General features: G+C 27.7%; 4 protein-coding genes across 4 annotated transcripts; 1 reads left to right on the top strand and 3 right to left on the bottom strand.

Annotated features, from left to right (window-relative positions):
- The first annotated feature begins 1,048 nt into the window (after positions 1 to 1,048).
- Positions 1,049 to 1,795, top strand: LOC119663609 (dihydrolipoyllysine-residue acetyltransferase component of acetoin cleaving system-like). Its single transcript, XM_038073220.1, has one exon. The coding sequence runs from the start codon at positions 1,049 to 1,051 to the stop codon at positions 1,793 to 1,795; it is 747 nt and encodes a 248-aa protein (XP_037929148.1).
- On the bottom strand, positions 1,792 to 2,232 carry LOC119663608 (tRNA-specific adenosine deaminase-like). The gene has a single exon (XM_038073219.1). It carries the CDS (start codon positions 2,230 to 2,232, stop codon positions 1,792 to 1,794), a length of 441 nt encoding a protein of 146 aa, XP_037929147.1.
- Positions 2,233 to 3,517: 1,285 nt separating this feature from the next.
- LOC119663607 (type III pantothenate kinase-like) lies at positions 3,518 to 4,036 on the bottom strand. The gene has a single exon (XM_038073217.1). It carries the CDS (start codon positions 4,034 to 4,036, stop codon positions 3,518 to 3,520), a length of 519 nt encoding a protein of 172 aa, XP_037929145.1.
- Positions 4,037 to 9,360: 5,324 nt separating this feature from the next.
- On the bottom strand, positions 9,361 to 11,117 carry LOC119663610 (3-hydroxy-3-methylglutaryl-coenzyme A reductase-like). Its single transcript, XM_038073221.1, has 2 exons — positions 9,982 to 11,117; positions 9,361 to 9,676 (listed from the first exon to the last, which is right to left on the bottom strand). Exons 1-2 carry the CDS (start codon positions 11,115 to 11,117, stop codon positions 9,361 to 9,363), a joined length of 1,452 nt encoding a protein of 483 aa, XP_037929149.1.
- Positions 11,118 to 12,345: the final 1,228 nt, after the last annotated feature.

Here is a 12,345-nt window from a genome sequence, read left to right as displayed (position 1 = left end):
TCTGAAATTGAAAATTGATAAACTCCACGAGAAGGTAAAACAAAAATAGTTTCTTTACCAAAAGGACCTCCATGAATAGAATCAATAGGTCCTTTTACCTCATTAATTCGAATATTAGCCAAAGTATCTTGAGCAGAAATTTTTATCCATACTTTCTTAGCTGAATCAGAATTAAATGTAAAAGTATTTGTTTGAGCAGGATTTTTAGTAATTTCTTTAGATGCTTTACCATAACTAACAGTTAAAACATCTGTTGTGTTGTCTACACTCAAAGCAATTATTTTATCTATATTTTCTAGAGGTTTTACAGTATTAGTTTTAGAAACTTTTACAACCTTTTTATTTTTAAGTTTTTTCTCACTTAAATCAATGCTTTCTATTGGCTTATCTTTTTTCACTAAATCAGCATACGCTGGATCAACACCTATTTTACTAGGATAGATAGTTGGTGTCGATTTATTTTCGCAGCTAAATAAAGTTATTTTAAATAATAGGCAATAAACTTCTTATTCATAATTGGGGAAAAATAAGGTAAAGGTACATGTTTGATCTTTAATTGTACTTCAATGTCACCTATTTCGGCTGATAATAAGACATACCCTTTCATAATTTCACCATCCAACTTTACTAACGCCATTCAGAAACTTATCTATATTTCTTCCAAATGGTCCATCTGTATTCTTACTAGGAGAAATTATATTATTTATTCGAATATTAGCTGTATCTGTTGCGGGTACAATTTGTATAGAAACATCATTACATGAATTGTTTCTAAAATAATATCTTTGTTCTTGTTTAGCTTCTTTAAATAAATTGAAACTTCCTTTTCCATTTTTAAGCTTAAGTTCTGTACCGTTTTCAATAGTTTGAGGATAATTTATACGATTATGAACTATAGGTTTATTTTCTGGTTTTTCATTTGTTTCATTATTTTTTATTAAAAAAATAAAAATTGAAATAAAAGCTATTATAAGAACAATAATAGTGTTATATCTCTTCATTGTTCTAAATTTGTATATAACATAAAACAAATTTAGAACCAAACTGTATGTTAAATCACGAAATTACTGGAAAAGGGAAAACATTAGTTTTCTTACATGGATTTTTAGAAAGTATTAAAATTTGGGATTCACTTGTTAATAAATTAAGAAATGATTATCAAGTCATCACAATTGATTTACCTGGACATGGAAAATCTGATACAACTCGTGATATAAATACAATGGAAGAAATAGCTGATGACGTTATTGAAGTACTAAATAATTTGAAAATTGATAAGGCTACTTTTATTGGTCACTCTATGGGAGGATATGTAACTTGTGCAATTGCAGAGTTGTATCCAAATAGAGTTGAAAATATTGTTTTAATAAACTCATCTACTTTACCTGATGACGAGACTAAGAAAAATCAGAGATTAAAAGCATGTAAAACTGCTCAAGAAAATTTAAAAGGTTTAGTAACTGTAAGTATCCCTAGTTTATTTGCTGCACATCATCGTGAAAAATTTAGAGATAGTATTGAATTTATTAAAGATATTGCTCTAAAAACACCTATTAATGGAGTTTGTGCTGCGCTAAAAGGAATGAGAGAAAGACCTGATCGTTCATCTATATTATATGATTTTAAAGGAGAAATATATATTATTATTGGAGAAAATGATGAAACCGTAAATCCTGAATTATTATTAACATTAATTCCAAACTCTCCTAATATTCATCTATTCACTAATAAAAGTGGACACATGGCTTATATAGAAAATTTTGATGATGTTTTAGCTATTTTAAGTTCTATTTAGCGCTTATTCAAAAAAAACTCTTTCATTAATAAACTACATTCATCTTCTAAAATACCTGATATAATTTCAGTTTTTGGGTGTAGATTTCCAAGTTTATTTTTGAAACCTCTTTTATCATCAGATGCACCATAAACAACTTTAGATATTTGACTCCAATACAAAGCTCCTCCACACATTATACATGGTTCTAAAGTAACATAAAGTGTACAATTTTGTAAATATTTACCTCCAAGATAATTAGCTGCAGAAGTTATTGCCTGCATTTCTGCATGTGCAGTAACATCCGTCAAAGTTTCTGTAAGATTATGTGCTTTTGCTATAATTTTATTATTTGATACAATAATTGCTCCTACAGGAATTTCATCTCTCTCAAAAGCATTTCTTGCTTCATTCAAAGCTATTCTCATATAATAATCATCTGTAAAAAGATTCTCCATTTTTGTATCAAATTTAAAAAACAAAAATAATCAATAAAAAATAGTAGATTTAATACATTTGTATAAATTGACAACTATTCTATGAATCAATCAAAATATATTTTTGCTGCTATTGTTACTTTCCTCTTATGGGGATTTTTTAGTTTTGGGCTAAGACCTATTGCAACTTATCCTCCATTAGATATTTTATTTTTCAGACTATACATTTCAGTTCTATTTCTAGTAACTATTAATGTATGTTTTAGGCAAAATAAAATAAAAAAAGATTGGAAATTATTTTCTTCTTTAGAAAAAAAGAAGAAGAAAAGACTGATTAGTTTAGTTATTGGTGGTTCTCTAATTTTAATGACAAATTGGTTATCATATATTATTGTAATGAATAATATTAGTGTACAAGCTGCTTCACTTTCTTATCTTGTATGTCCAATTATCACAACTTTACTATCATTTATACTATTACATGATCATTTAACCAAAGTAAAATGGATTGCAATAATTATAAGTTTTATCGCTTGTATTATTTTATCAATTGGCCATTTTGTAGACTTAATGTATAGTTTAATCGTAGCAACAAGTTTTGCACTGTATATTATCATTCAAAGAAGTTTAAATATGTTTGATAGTTTTAATTTGTTAATGACGCAATTATTTGTTGTATCTCTTATCATGTTACCTTTCGCTTTCGTTTTTTTAGGAGAAATTCCTACTGAAACCATTTTTTACCAATGTATTCTTATGATTGTCATTTTATTTACAATTATTCCTATGTTTCTTAATAATTTTGCATTGAAAGGAATTGATTCATCTACAGTTGGTATTTTAATTTATCTTAATCCTATTACAAACTTTTTACTAGCAATATTTTATTACCATGAAAAAGTTTCTTTTCTTCAGTCAATAGGATATCTACTCATATTCTTAGCAATCATCGTCTTTAATTCAAAAACAATTTTAAAATTATGTCGTGCTAAAAAATAAGTTTTAAATAAAATAAAAAAAGAGACTATAATAGTCTCTTTTTTTATTTATCTAGTTTATTGTATCCTTATTTAATTCATAAAGTATCCTTAAACCTTTTATTGTATGTAAACGATCATCGATATCTATCTTGTCTGTTAAAGGTTTATAAATCCCTCCAACACCACCTGTAGAAATAACAAGACATTCTTCTCCTACTTCTTTATTTATTCGATCAATCATTCCTTCAACCATACTCAAAAATCCATATACAACTCCTGATTGCATACAAGATTCTGTATCACGTCCGAGTAACTATTTCTTGGTGCTATAAAGCTCTTCGATAGTTGTATTGAGCTGTATTTCCTACTAAGGAATTAAGAGCTGTAATAATACCAGGAGCAATAACAACTCCTGTTACTTTTCCTGTTTCATCTAGACCTAAAAAAGTAAGAGCTGTACCAAAATCAATGACAATTTTTTTACCAGGAATTCCTTTATAATGTGCTGCTACTGCATTTGCGTAAAGATCTGTTCCCATTTGGTTAGATGATCGTATAACCTCTGAAGGCGTATTACGATCAACAATCATTGCTTTTAGCTTATGTATTTTTTGTAAAGCTATTTTTACACTAATTGTTAATGGAGGAACAACCGAACCTATTACAATTCCAGTAATTTCTTTTTTATCAATACCAAATGGTTTGTACATATTTGAAAACTTAGCGTATAATTCATATTCTGTACGGTAAGGTTTAGTATTAATAGTCCAAGTTATAATATCCGTTTCGCTTTTAAAAACAGCGAAACGAATATTTGTATTTCCTATATTTACTGCTAGTAACATTATTTTGTAAATACGTTATTTTCTGGGTTAACATCTGCCAAACGTTTTGTTGGATCAATACTAACTTCTTTTATATCTTTAGATACTTTAAAATCATAAGTTGGCTTTGTCCAAAACCAATCTTCTAAAACTGTTCTTTTAGCGCCTTGGTATTCCACTAAGTTTTCAGCAGGTTTTTCACCTCTCATCTCTCTTAATGGAATATAAAATAATTCTTTTGTTCCATCAGTATATTCAACTAATACATCTATAGGCATTGCAAAATCAGATTTATTTGCAATCGTTACAGTAATTAACATTATCACAGGCGTTAATCAATTTTTCTTGTTGTATTTAAAAATAAATTGAAATACCCTTTTTAAATTAATACCAGAAACTTCTTCAGCAACACGTTTAAAATTCATTTCCTGAAGGGTGTTTAATTTCCAGATATCATAAAACTTTAAAATGTTTTTCTAAGTTTTCATTCCCTATAAATAACCCAATTGTATTGCTAAAACTTGACCTTCTATAGTAAGCTTCTAAAGGAATAACCATAGTTCGTATTATAATTAATCTGCTAGTAAACTTGCTGTTCTTCTTCCCTGATAAGCCAAAGCGTGGTATCCTCTGTAGCATCAGGATTTGGATTTAGAACGGAATAACTTTTAATTTTTCATAAACATTTAAAAGAGCCCATTTGTTCTACATTACGATGTAAAAACCTTCAATCAAACCATTCATGTACGTTTCATTAATTCCAAATAATTGTTGGTACCAAGAATGTGCAGCTTCATGAAAAATAGTACCAACTAAGCTTTCTAAATTTCTGTTTCCAGAAATTAAAGTTGCAGTACCATATTCCATTCCTCCGTCTCCTCCTTCAATAATAGAATAAGTTTTCCAAGGATATTCTCCAAAATGTTCAGAATTATAATCAAAGAATCCTAAGGCATAAGGCATCGCTTCTTTCCACGAAGATCCTGATTTATCATTTTTGTATACTAAATAAATATCTACACCATGTTTAGATTTTCCATGATCTACAACAAAGTTTTTATCTGCTGCAAAAACAAAATCATGAATGTTTGTTGCTTTAAAATTCCAAGATACTTTTCCGTTATTTTCTTTAATTGTTGGGTTAGTTACATATCCTTTTACATTATTTGGATTTTGTAATTGTCCAGATGCACCAATGACATAATCTTTGTTAATATTAATTGTTACATCAAAATTACCAAAAGGAGCAAAAAACTCTCTTCCAACATATTCATCTAAATGCCATCCTTCTGGATCGAACTCAGCCATTTTTGGATACCATTGAGCCATAGAAAACTCTACACCATCTTTTGAATTTCTTCCAGAACGGCGAATTTGTTCGGGTACTTGAGCATTCCAAACCATATCAAAAGTTGCAGTTTTACCACTTTTTATAGGTTTAGCCAATGTAACTTCTAAAATAGTTCCATCTACTTTATAATTTACATCTGTACCATTTTGTTTTAAAGATGTTATTTTTTGATAACCAATTTGATCTGGTTTCAATTCAGTAATACGGCTAATCAATTTAGGATTTTCTTTAGTTCCTATATTTGTTACCATTCTTTTATCTGGATCAGAAATATTTCTTAATCTATAATCCATCATACTTCCTGGTTGAAAAGCATTAAAATATAAATGGAAATAAACCTTATTCAAGCTTTGACCTGAATTATTAGTATATTTCAACTTCATCTTTCCATCGTATTGATATGATGATTCTTTCATATCAATTTCCATTTTATAATCTACTTTTTGTTGCCAATATCCTTTACGTTGTGCAAAAGAGAATTGAACAAGACAAATAAAGATTAGTAGAGTAAATTTTCTCATTCCAACTAATTTCGTTTTACTTAATTTATCAAAATTACAAAAATCATTAAGGTAGACTTAGCATTAGAACAATAAATTTGTTTTTATCAATCAATTTATTATTAATCAAAAAATTAATTTACATTTTAGTGTAACTTTTTTTTATAAATTGAGTCTTTACTAGTATAACAACTCAAGTTACACACGTGAAACTATTTGTTTAACCAAGGAAGTAAAGAGGAGATTTGTAATCGATCGGTTAAAAAAAAAATGGACTCTGTAGCCTCAAAAAGAACTTTTATTTTGATCTTTTTTCTAAAAAATGTTAAGTATATGCAGGAAGCTATATAAAAGATATACATCTTTGCAGAAGAATTGTATTGATTAAATGGTTTTTGCAAAGTATATCATCATATTTCAAAATTTCAAAATAAAGGAAGTTTTGAAGGTGGTTAGACGACATTTATATTAATGAATGTTTGACTTTTACGTCAAACAAAACTTTATTTATGTTGGATGATGTTAAGGTTTTAATGATTGATTTTGATGAAGGATGATGAAAGATGAAGAATTAAATTTTAATGTAACAAGAAGTATTAGATCAGTTTTAGCAGACCATATTCGGATTAGTTTTTAATCTATATGTTTTAGAAGTTATTCGCACCAAGAAACTCAGCAAATGCTGAATATATCTTTAATCTACAGCAAAACACAATTATTTAGAGCAAAAGCGAAATTAAAAGAGATTGTATTATTACAAAAGAAAAAGAGAAATTGAAAAAGAAGGGATAATATATCAAGACTATATCAAAGTTAAGAATTAAACCAAGAGAAACTTTAATCCGTGGCCGCCATTGATAGCTGGAATAGAATACAAGCAAGAATGGATGTAATTCCAACCACAAAAAACTCTAATTACAAATGGTGGTTATCTGCTGCAGTATTTTTTATTTTTACATTATCTACAACTATTTATTTATTTACGAATAAAAAAGAACAGAACATTCCTAATACAGATTTCGTTAAAAATGAGGTAAATATTGATACTGCAAAGCAGAATTTAGATCATCATTACTAATTACTCTACAAATAATACATTTAGCTACTTATGTTACAAAAATAACGTAAAAGCTATTTTCTACTATTGAAATTGAAGAAAAATAATACAAATAATGAATTAGCTTAAACAAAAGAAAAAAAGATTCTTACAAGTCATTAACAAAAGTGAATTAAAAGCTATTATTGAACAAAAGAAAAATTCTTGTTGCAGCAAATAAATTAGATTCAATAAAAAAAAACTAAAAAAGAAACATAATTATGTTCGATCGCTGATCTTATCGCTATTATATTCTATAGAAAATAAAGAAAAATATAAAAAAAGAGTCAAACAAGTCAAGAGTTGTATCTATTGATTGTAATAATAAATAATTCCTGTATATATACTTACTATAAATAATTAATCAATACACTAAACATTACACTTATATTCTTTTGTTTCTTATTTCAAACTTAGCCTATTCTCAAAATTCAATTTGATTTGAATGATAGAATAGCTGACAAAATAGTCCTATTGTACAAGACAGAATTTACTGAATTACACTTATCATCAGGACAATTGTAAATAGAAGAGAAAACTGCTATGAAAAAAAGATGATGAAGTTTGATGAAGATTTAAAACAAGATAAACTTACCATAAATGAAGCTAATGAAAAAAAGAAACATTAGCAAAAGTATTCTACTTAATCAATGGATAAATTAAAGAAATTAATTTCAATGTTAGATGATATCATAAAACAACAAGTTGCATTTTCTATCATGAATGATGAAGATCCTATTGAAACTAGCACAGATGAAGACATTAGAAAAAGATACAAAATAATCAACCAAATAAATGGATACGGATCTTTTGGATATATGGCTTTTACAGGACGAAAAAATGAGGAATTAAATAAACATGAAAAATTTTCGAGTAACCTTACATTTGGATTAATGTATGAGCGTCAATTATCTATTACTAGTCCCGTTAATTTTTTAGTTGGAGGATTATTTTCTTGGAGAACTTATCGATTAGATGACAGCATGATGTTTAATCGTGATGAAGATGGAAATGTTGGTTTAGTGAAAAGTGATAAAGCACTAGATAAATCAAAATTAAGATCAGCATATATTTTAGCTCCTATAGGATTCAAATTCAATTTTTCTAAAATAAAACAGGTTACTGAAAACTTTGCATACAGACCAAAATCTAAACACTATATTGCTGCTTATGCATACGGAGGGGCTTTACTTTCTTCGAATAATATTGTAAAAGGAAAAGGTATACGTAGCAGAGAAAAAGGAAATTATAACGTCAACAATTTCATTTATGGAGCCGAAATAACTGTTGGTTTAGGATTAATTAATGTCTTTGTGAGAAAAGACTTTAACAACTATTTTAAAGAAAAAACTTTTGACAATAGAAAAATGCTTCAATTTGGCATAAATATTGGAATATAGTTAATATCCTCAAAATAGTTTAAAAAACTAAATATTTATTACATTTTTATAGATCAAAACCTCAGTTAATCTGAGGTTTTTTTTCTTATAATTTTTTAAATTTTTCTAAAAAAATATTTTAAAAATAAGTATATTATTGAGAGAAAGATAATAATGGTAAAATCTAATTCAAAGTGGCAATTTCAAATTACCATCATAATATTTTTAATATTTAGATGATTAACTCGCTTTTGTCAAACTTTTGGTTGAGGAAATTTATTATCAAAGAACCATTCTAAATTAGATCTCATAGATTCTTCCCTTCTTGGTTTCTTTTTAATTATACATCTCACTTTTAATCTTACATTATTCAAATTAAAAGATGAAACATTTGAAATAAGAACAATCTTCAAAAAAGACGAAATTCCTTATCGTGCAATTTATTATTTATATGAAGAAGAAGATATACTTCGATTAAATAAAACTCAGATTCTAACGATACAAACTAAAAAATCTCGTTTCAGATTAAGAAGCTTTTTCGATGCTAATTACGATGAAGTAAAAGAAAAAATAATAGAGAAAGCTGAACAATATGTCAATCTATTAGCCTAATTTTTTATTGGGCGACAGCCAGGCTCTCCATTATATCTTTTACAAATGGAAACAAATACTTTTTATAAGAATCCATTTGTAAAAGGATGCCATTACGATCCTTGTCGCAAAAGCAATCAATTAAAATTTATCGTTATTATTTTTTAAGTAAATCAATATATTCTGTATAAAAACCAGAATAGCTAAAGACATAAAAAACATAAAACCTACATAAATAGCAATTTGCTTATCCTGACCAATTTTTATAAAAATAAAATAAGCCAATAACGTTCCTATGATTTGCATAATAACACTTTGCCAACCTATTTTTAACAACAGCCTCTTGTTTAAACCAGCAATTGCCTGATAAATTGTAGGAAAAATCAACATTACAAATGCTATAATTTTTAATATGATATCCATTGTGATTATATTTTTAATTCTTGTTGCATCTGTTCTACAACTTCATAAGTTGCAGGACAAATAAGCGTATTTTTTAACGTTAAATCATTGATTTGATAAAACTTCTTACGATCTGTATGAGGATATTCTCTACATGCCTTTGGTCTATCTTCATAAACCAAACAATAGTTATCTGTATCTAAAAAAGGACAAGGTACTTGTTGCAAAACATAATCATTGTCCTCATCAATTCTTAAGTATTTTTCTATAAACTGACTTGGTTTCAAACGAAAAACATGTGCTAACCTTTCTATATCTTTATTTGTAAATAAAGTACCATGTCTACAACAATCGCACAAGAAAGACAATCAATACGATCAAAAACATCTTCATGAATTTCCTCCATCTTTTGGTCAAGATTTTTTGGAGGTTTCTTTTTAAGTTTCTTCAAAAATGCTTGATGCTCTTTCTGCTTTTGTTTTGCTTTCTGAAAATATTCTTCTAAATCCACCAATTATTTTTTTAATTCTTCTACAGATTCTACTCCTCTATGACGACAAAACTCTTCTATCACATTATGATGTGTAACTGTTTTATCTTTAAAAAAAGTTGTAAAGTATTGTTTTTCTTCTTCTGTAGCTTCTAACTGATTCAGGATATTCATTAAGTGCATTTTCATATGTCCTTTCTGTATTCCTGTTGTAACCAAAGAGCTTAATGCAGCAAAGTTTTGAGCTAAACCTGCAACAGCAACAAACCCCATTAACTCTTTTGCACTAGGTTTTCCTAAAATGGCTAAAGCTAACTTTACTAAAGGATGCAGTGCTGTTAATCCACCAATTGTTCCAAGTGCAGTTGGTAAATCTATCCAAAAACGAAATATACCATCTTTTACTTCACAATGTGTAAGGGATGAATAAGAACCATCTTTTGTTGCGTAAGTATGAGCACAAGCTTCTACAGCTCTAAAATCGTTCCCAGTTGCTATAACAACAGAATCAATCCCATTCATAATTCCTTTATTATGTGTAGTAGCACGATAAGGTTCTATTTCAGCAATACGCACAGCTCTAGAGAATTTTTCTACAAATTCTTCTGCAGAAACATTCCCATCAGCTAATTGTTCAACTGGACAAGAAACTTCTGCACGTACAATACAATCTGGAGTATAATTAGATAAAATACACATTACTATTTGTAATGAATTTTTATCTTCTTGCGTAAAATTATTATCTAACTCTATTTCGTTTTTCAGTGTTTTTGCAAACTGTTCTAAACAAGAATTAATAAAATTAGCTCCCATTGAATCTACAGTTTCAAAAGAACCTTTAATCTGATAATAATTATCTAAATCTGAAGTTTTATTAATTAATTCAAGATTCAAAATACCTCCATTACGCGAACGCATATTTTTGGTAATATCATTTGTATCTTCAATCAATTGATTTTTTATTTTCTGTTCAAATGCATTTTTTAATTGCTCAAAATCTCCTTCAAACATAAAATGCACATGACCTAATTTTGTTGTAGAAAGAACTGTGGTTTTAAAACCACCTCGAGTCAACCAAAATTTTGCTGCCTTAGAAGCCGCAGCAACTACAGAAGATTCTTCTACAGCCATTGGTATTGTATACAACTCATCATTAATTAAAAAGTTTGGAGCCAAACCAAAAGGCATATAAAAATTAGAAATCGTATTCTCAGAAAACTCATCATGCAACTTTTGCAAATCATCTCCAATCATCCAATACGTTTTTAGAATATACAAACTTTCAATCGCCATCAAAATTCATTCACTACCATTCTATTTCCTTCTTTTGATAGGTTTAGAAAAACCTCTACTGCTGATGCTCAATTCAGTTGTATATGTTAGTATACCAAAATACAAAGCTGTTTACAAAGAGGAAATGAGCATATCTTAATATCTATCAATGGTTAATTCTGATAATATTTATTCTCTTTATAAGTAAATTTTCAATTGAACATTTCATAAACATCAGCTAAAATCCAATTATCAAATTTGTCATAACTGTACTTTATTTCGTAATCAAACAAAAAAGATTTTCCATTCTTGAAATATTGCTTCTTGATTGATTCTATTTCGTTTCTTAAGTTAAAACTAGCTTCATATACCAAATCTTTATTCGAATCAAAAGATTGAATTTTAGACAATGATTTTTTATCAAAAAAAGTAACTGTATTTATATTTCCTCCTATCTTTTGTTGAAAAATAGGTTCATTATTTTCATAAATAAAAAAAGTTTTATTTCCCTTTCTTCCGTCAAAAGATGTCAATTCATTTAAAACCAATAATCCACTTTTATTGTAGGTAAGATTATTTTCAGAAATTATTTTACCTTCAATCTTAGTCACTATTTTATTCAGTTGATTAGAATATTCAAAATTAGTTTCGTAATTCGTTATCGAAGAAGATTTATTCTTCAAAACTTCAACCAAACTAACTAAATTATTATTCGCGTAAATTATAGTTTTTATCAGAAGCATAAGTTTCGGATCGTCACAGATTACTTACAAAGTCTTTCTTCTCCCCAACTAATAATTTCGTATCCTTGTACACATAATCTACAAAACTATAAACACCTAATCGACCTCTATAATCTAAATAATTTGTTTGCTTATCTAACAAACCATATCGATTAAATTCTAATGAAAATTGATTATATAATTCGTTCTCATAAAAAGGCAAAGTCGCATATTCACCATTAATGTTTTTCGCTGTTGTAAGTATATTCTTTACTTTTCCATTCAAATGAAAATCACTTAAACTAATATTGGTTTTATATTCATTTGTATGAATCTCCTGAGCAGAAATAACAATAGAAACGAAAAAAGTAAAATATAAAAGAAAGTTTTTAAACATCTTATTAACTAAATTAATTTTAAATAAATATAAAAATAATTTTTAGTTGGCCAATCCCTTCGGGCCGGGTTTTCCGTTACAATCTTTCCAAACAAGTAAATAAGTTCTTAAGTGTAAATAGAATTGTTTA

Source organism: Teleopsis dalmanni, unplaced genomic scaffold, assembly GCF_002237135.1.
Source record: "Teleopsis dalmanni isolate 2A unplaced genomic scaffold, ASM223713v2 unscaffolded_contig_0642, whole genome shotgun sequence".
NCBI classification, from domain to species: domain Eukaryota; kingdom Metazoa; phylum Arthropoda; class Insecta; order Diptera; family Diopsidae; genus Teleopsis; species Teleopsis dalmanni.
This window is presented reverse-complemented; position numbering and strand designations above follow the sequence as displayed.

Excerpts from the sequence above, each read along its gene's own strand:
- LOC119663609 (XM_038073220.1), top strand. The coding sequence starts at position 1,049 with ATGTTAAATCACGAAATTACTGGAAAAGGGAAAACATTAGTTTTCTTA.
- LOC119663608 (XM_038073219.1), bottom strand. The coding sequence starts at position 2,232 with ATGGAGAATCTTTTTACAGATGATTATTATATGAGAATAGCTTTGAAT.
- LOC119663607 (XM_038073217.1), bottom strand. The coding sequence starts at position 4,036 with ATGTTACTAGCAGTAAATATAGGAAATACAAATATTCGTTTCGCTGTT.
- LOC119663610 (XM_038073221.1), bottom strand. The coding sequence starts at position 11,117 with ATGGCGATTGAAAGTTTGTATATTCTAAAAACGTATTGGATGATTGGA. Across the intron at positions 9,677-9,981 it reads TTAATGAATATCCTGAATCA|ACATGGTACTTTATTTACAA; the intron begins GTTAGAAGCTAC and ends CGATTGTTGTAG.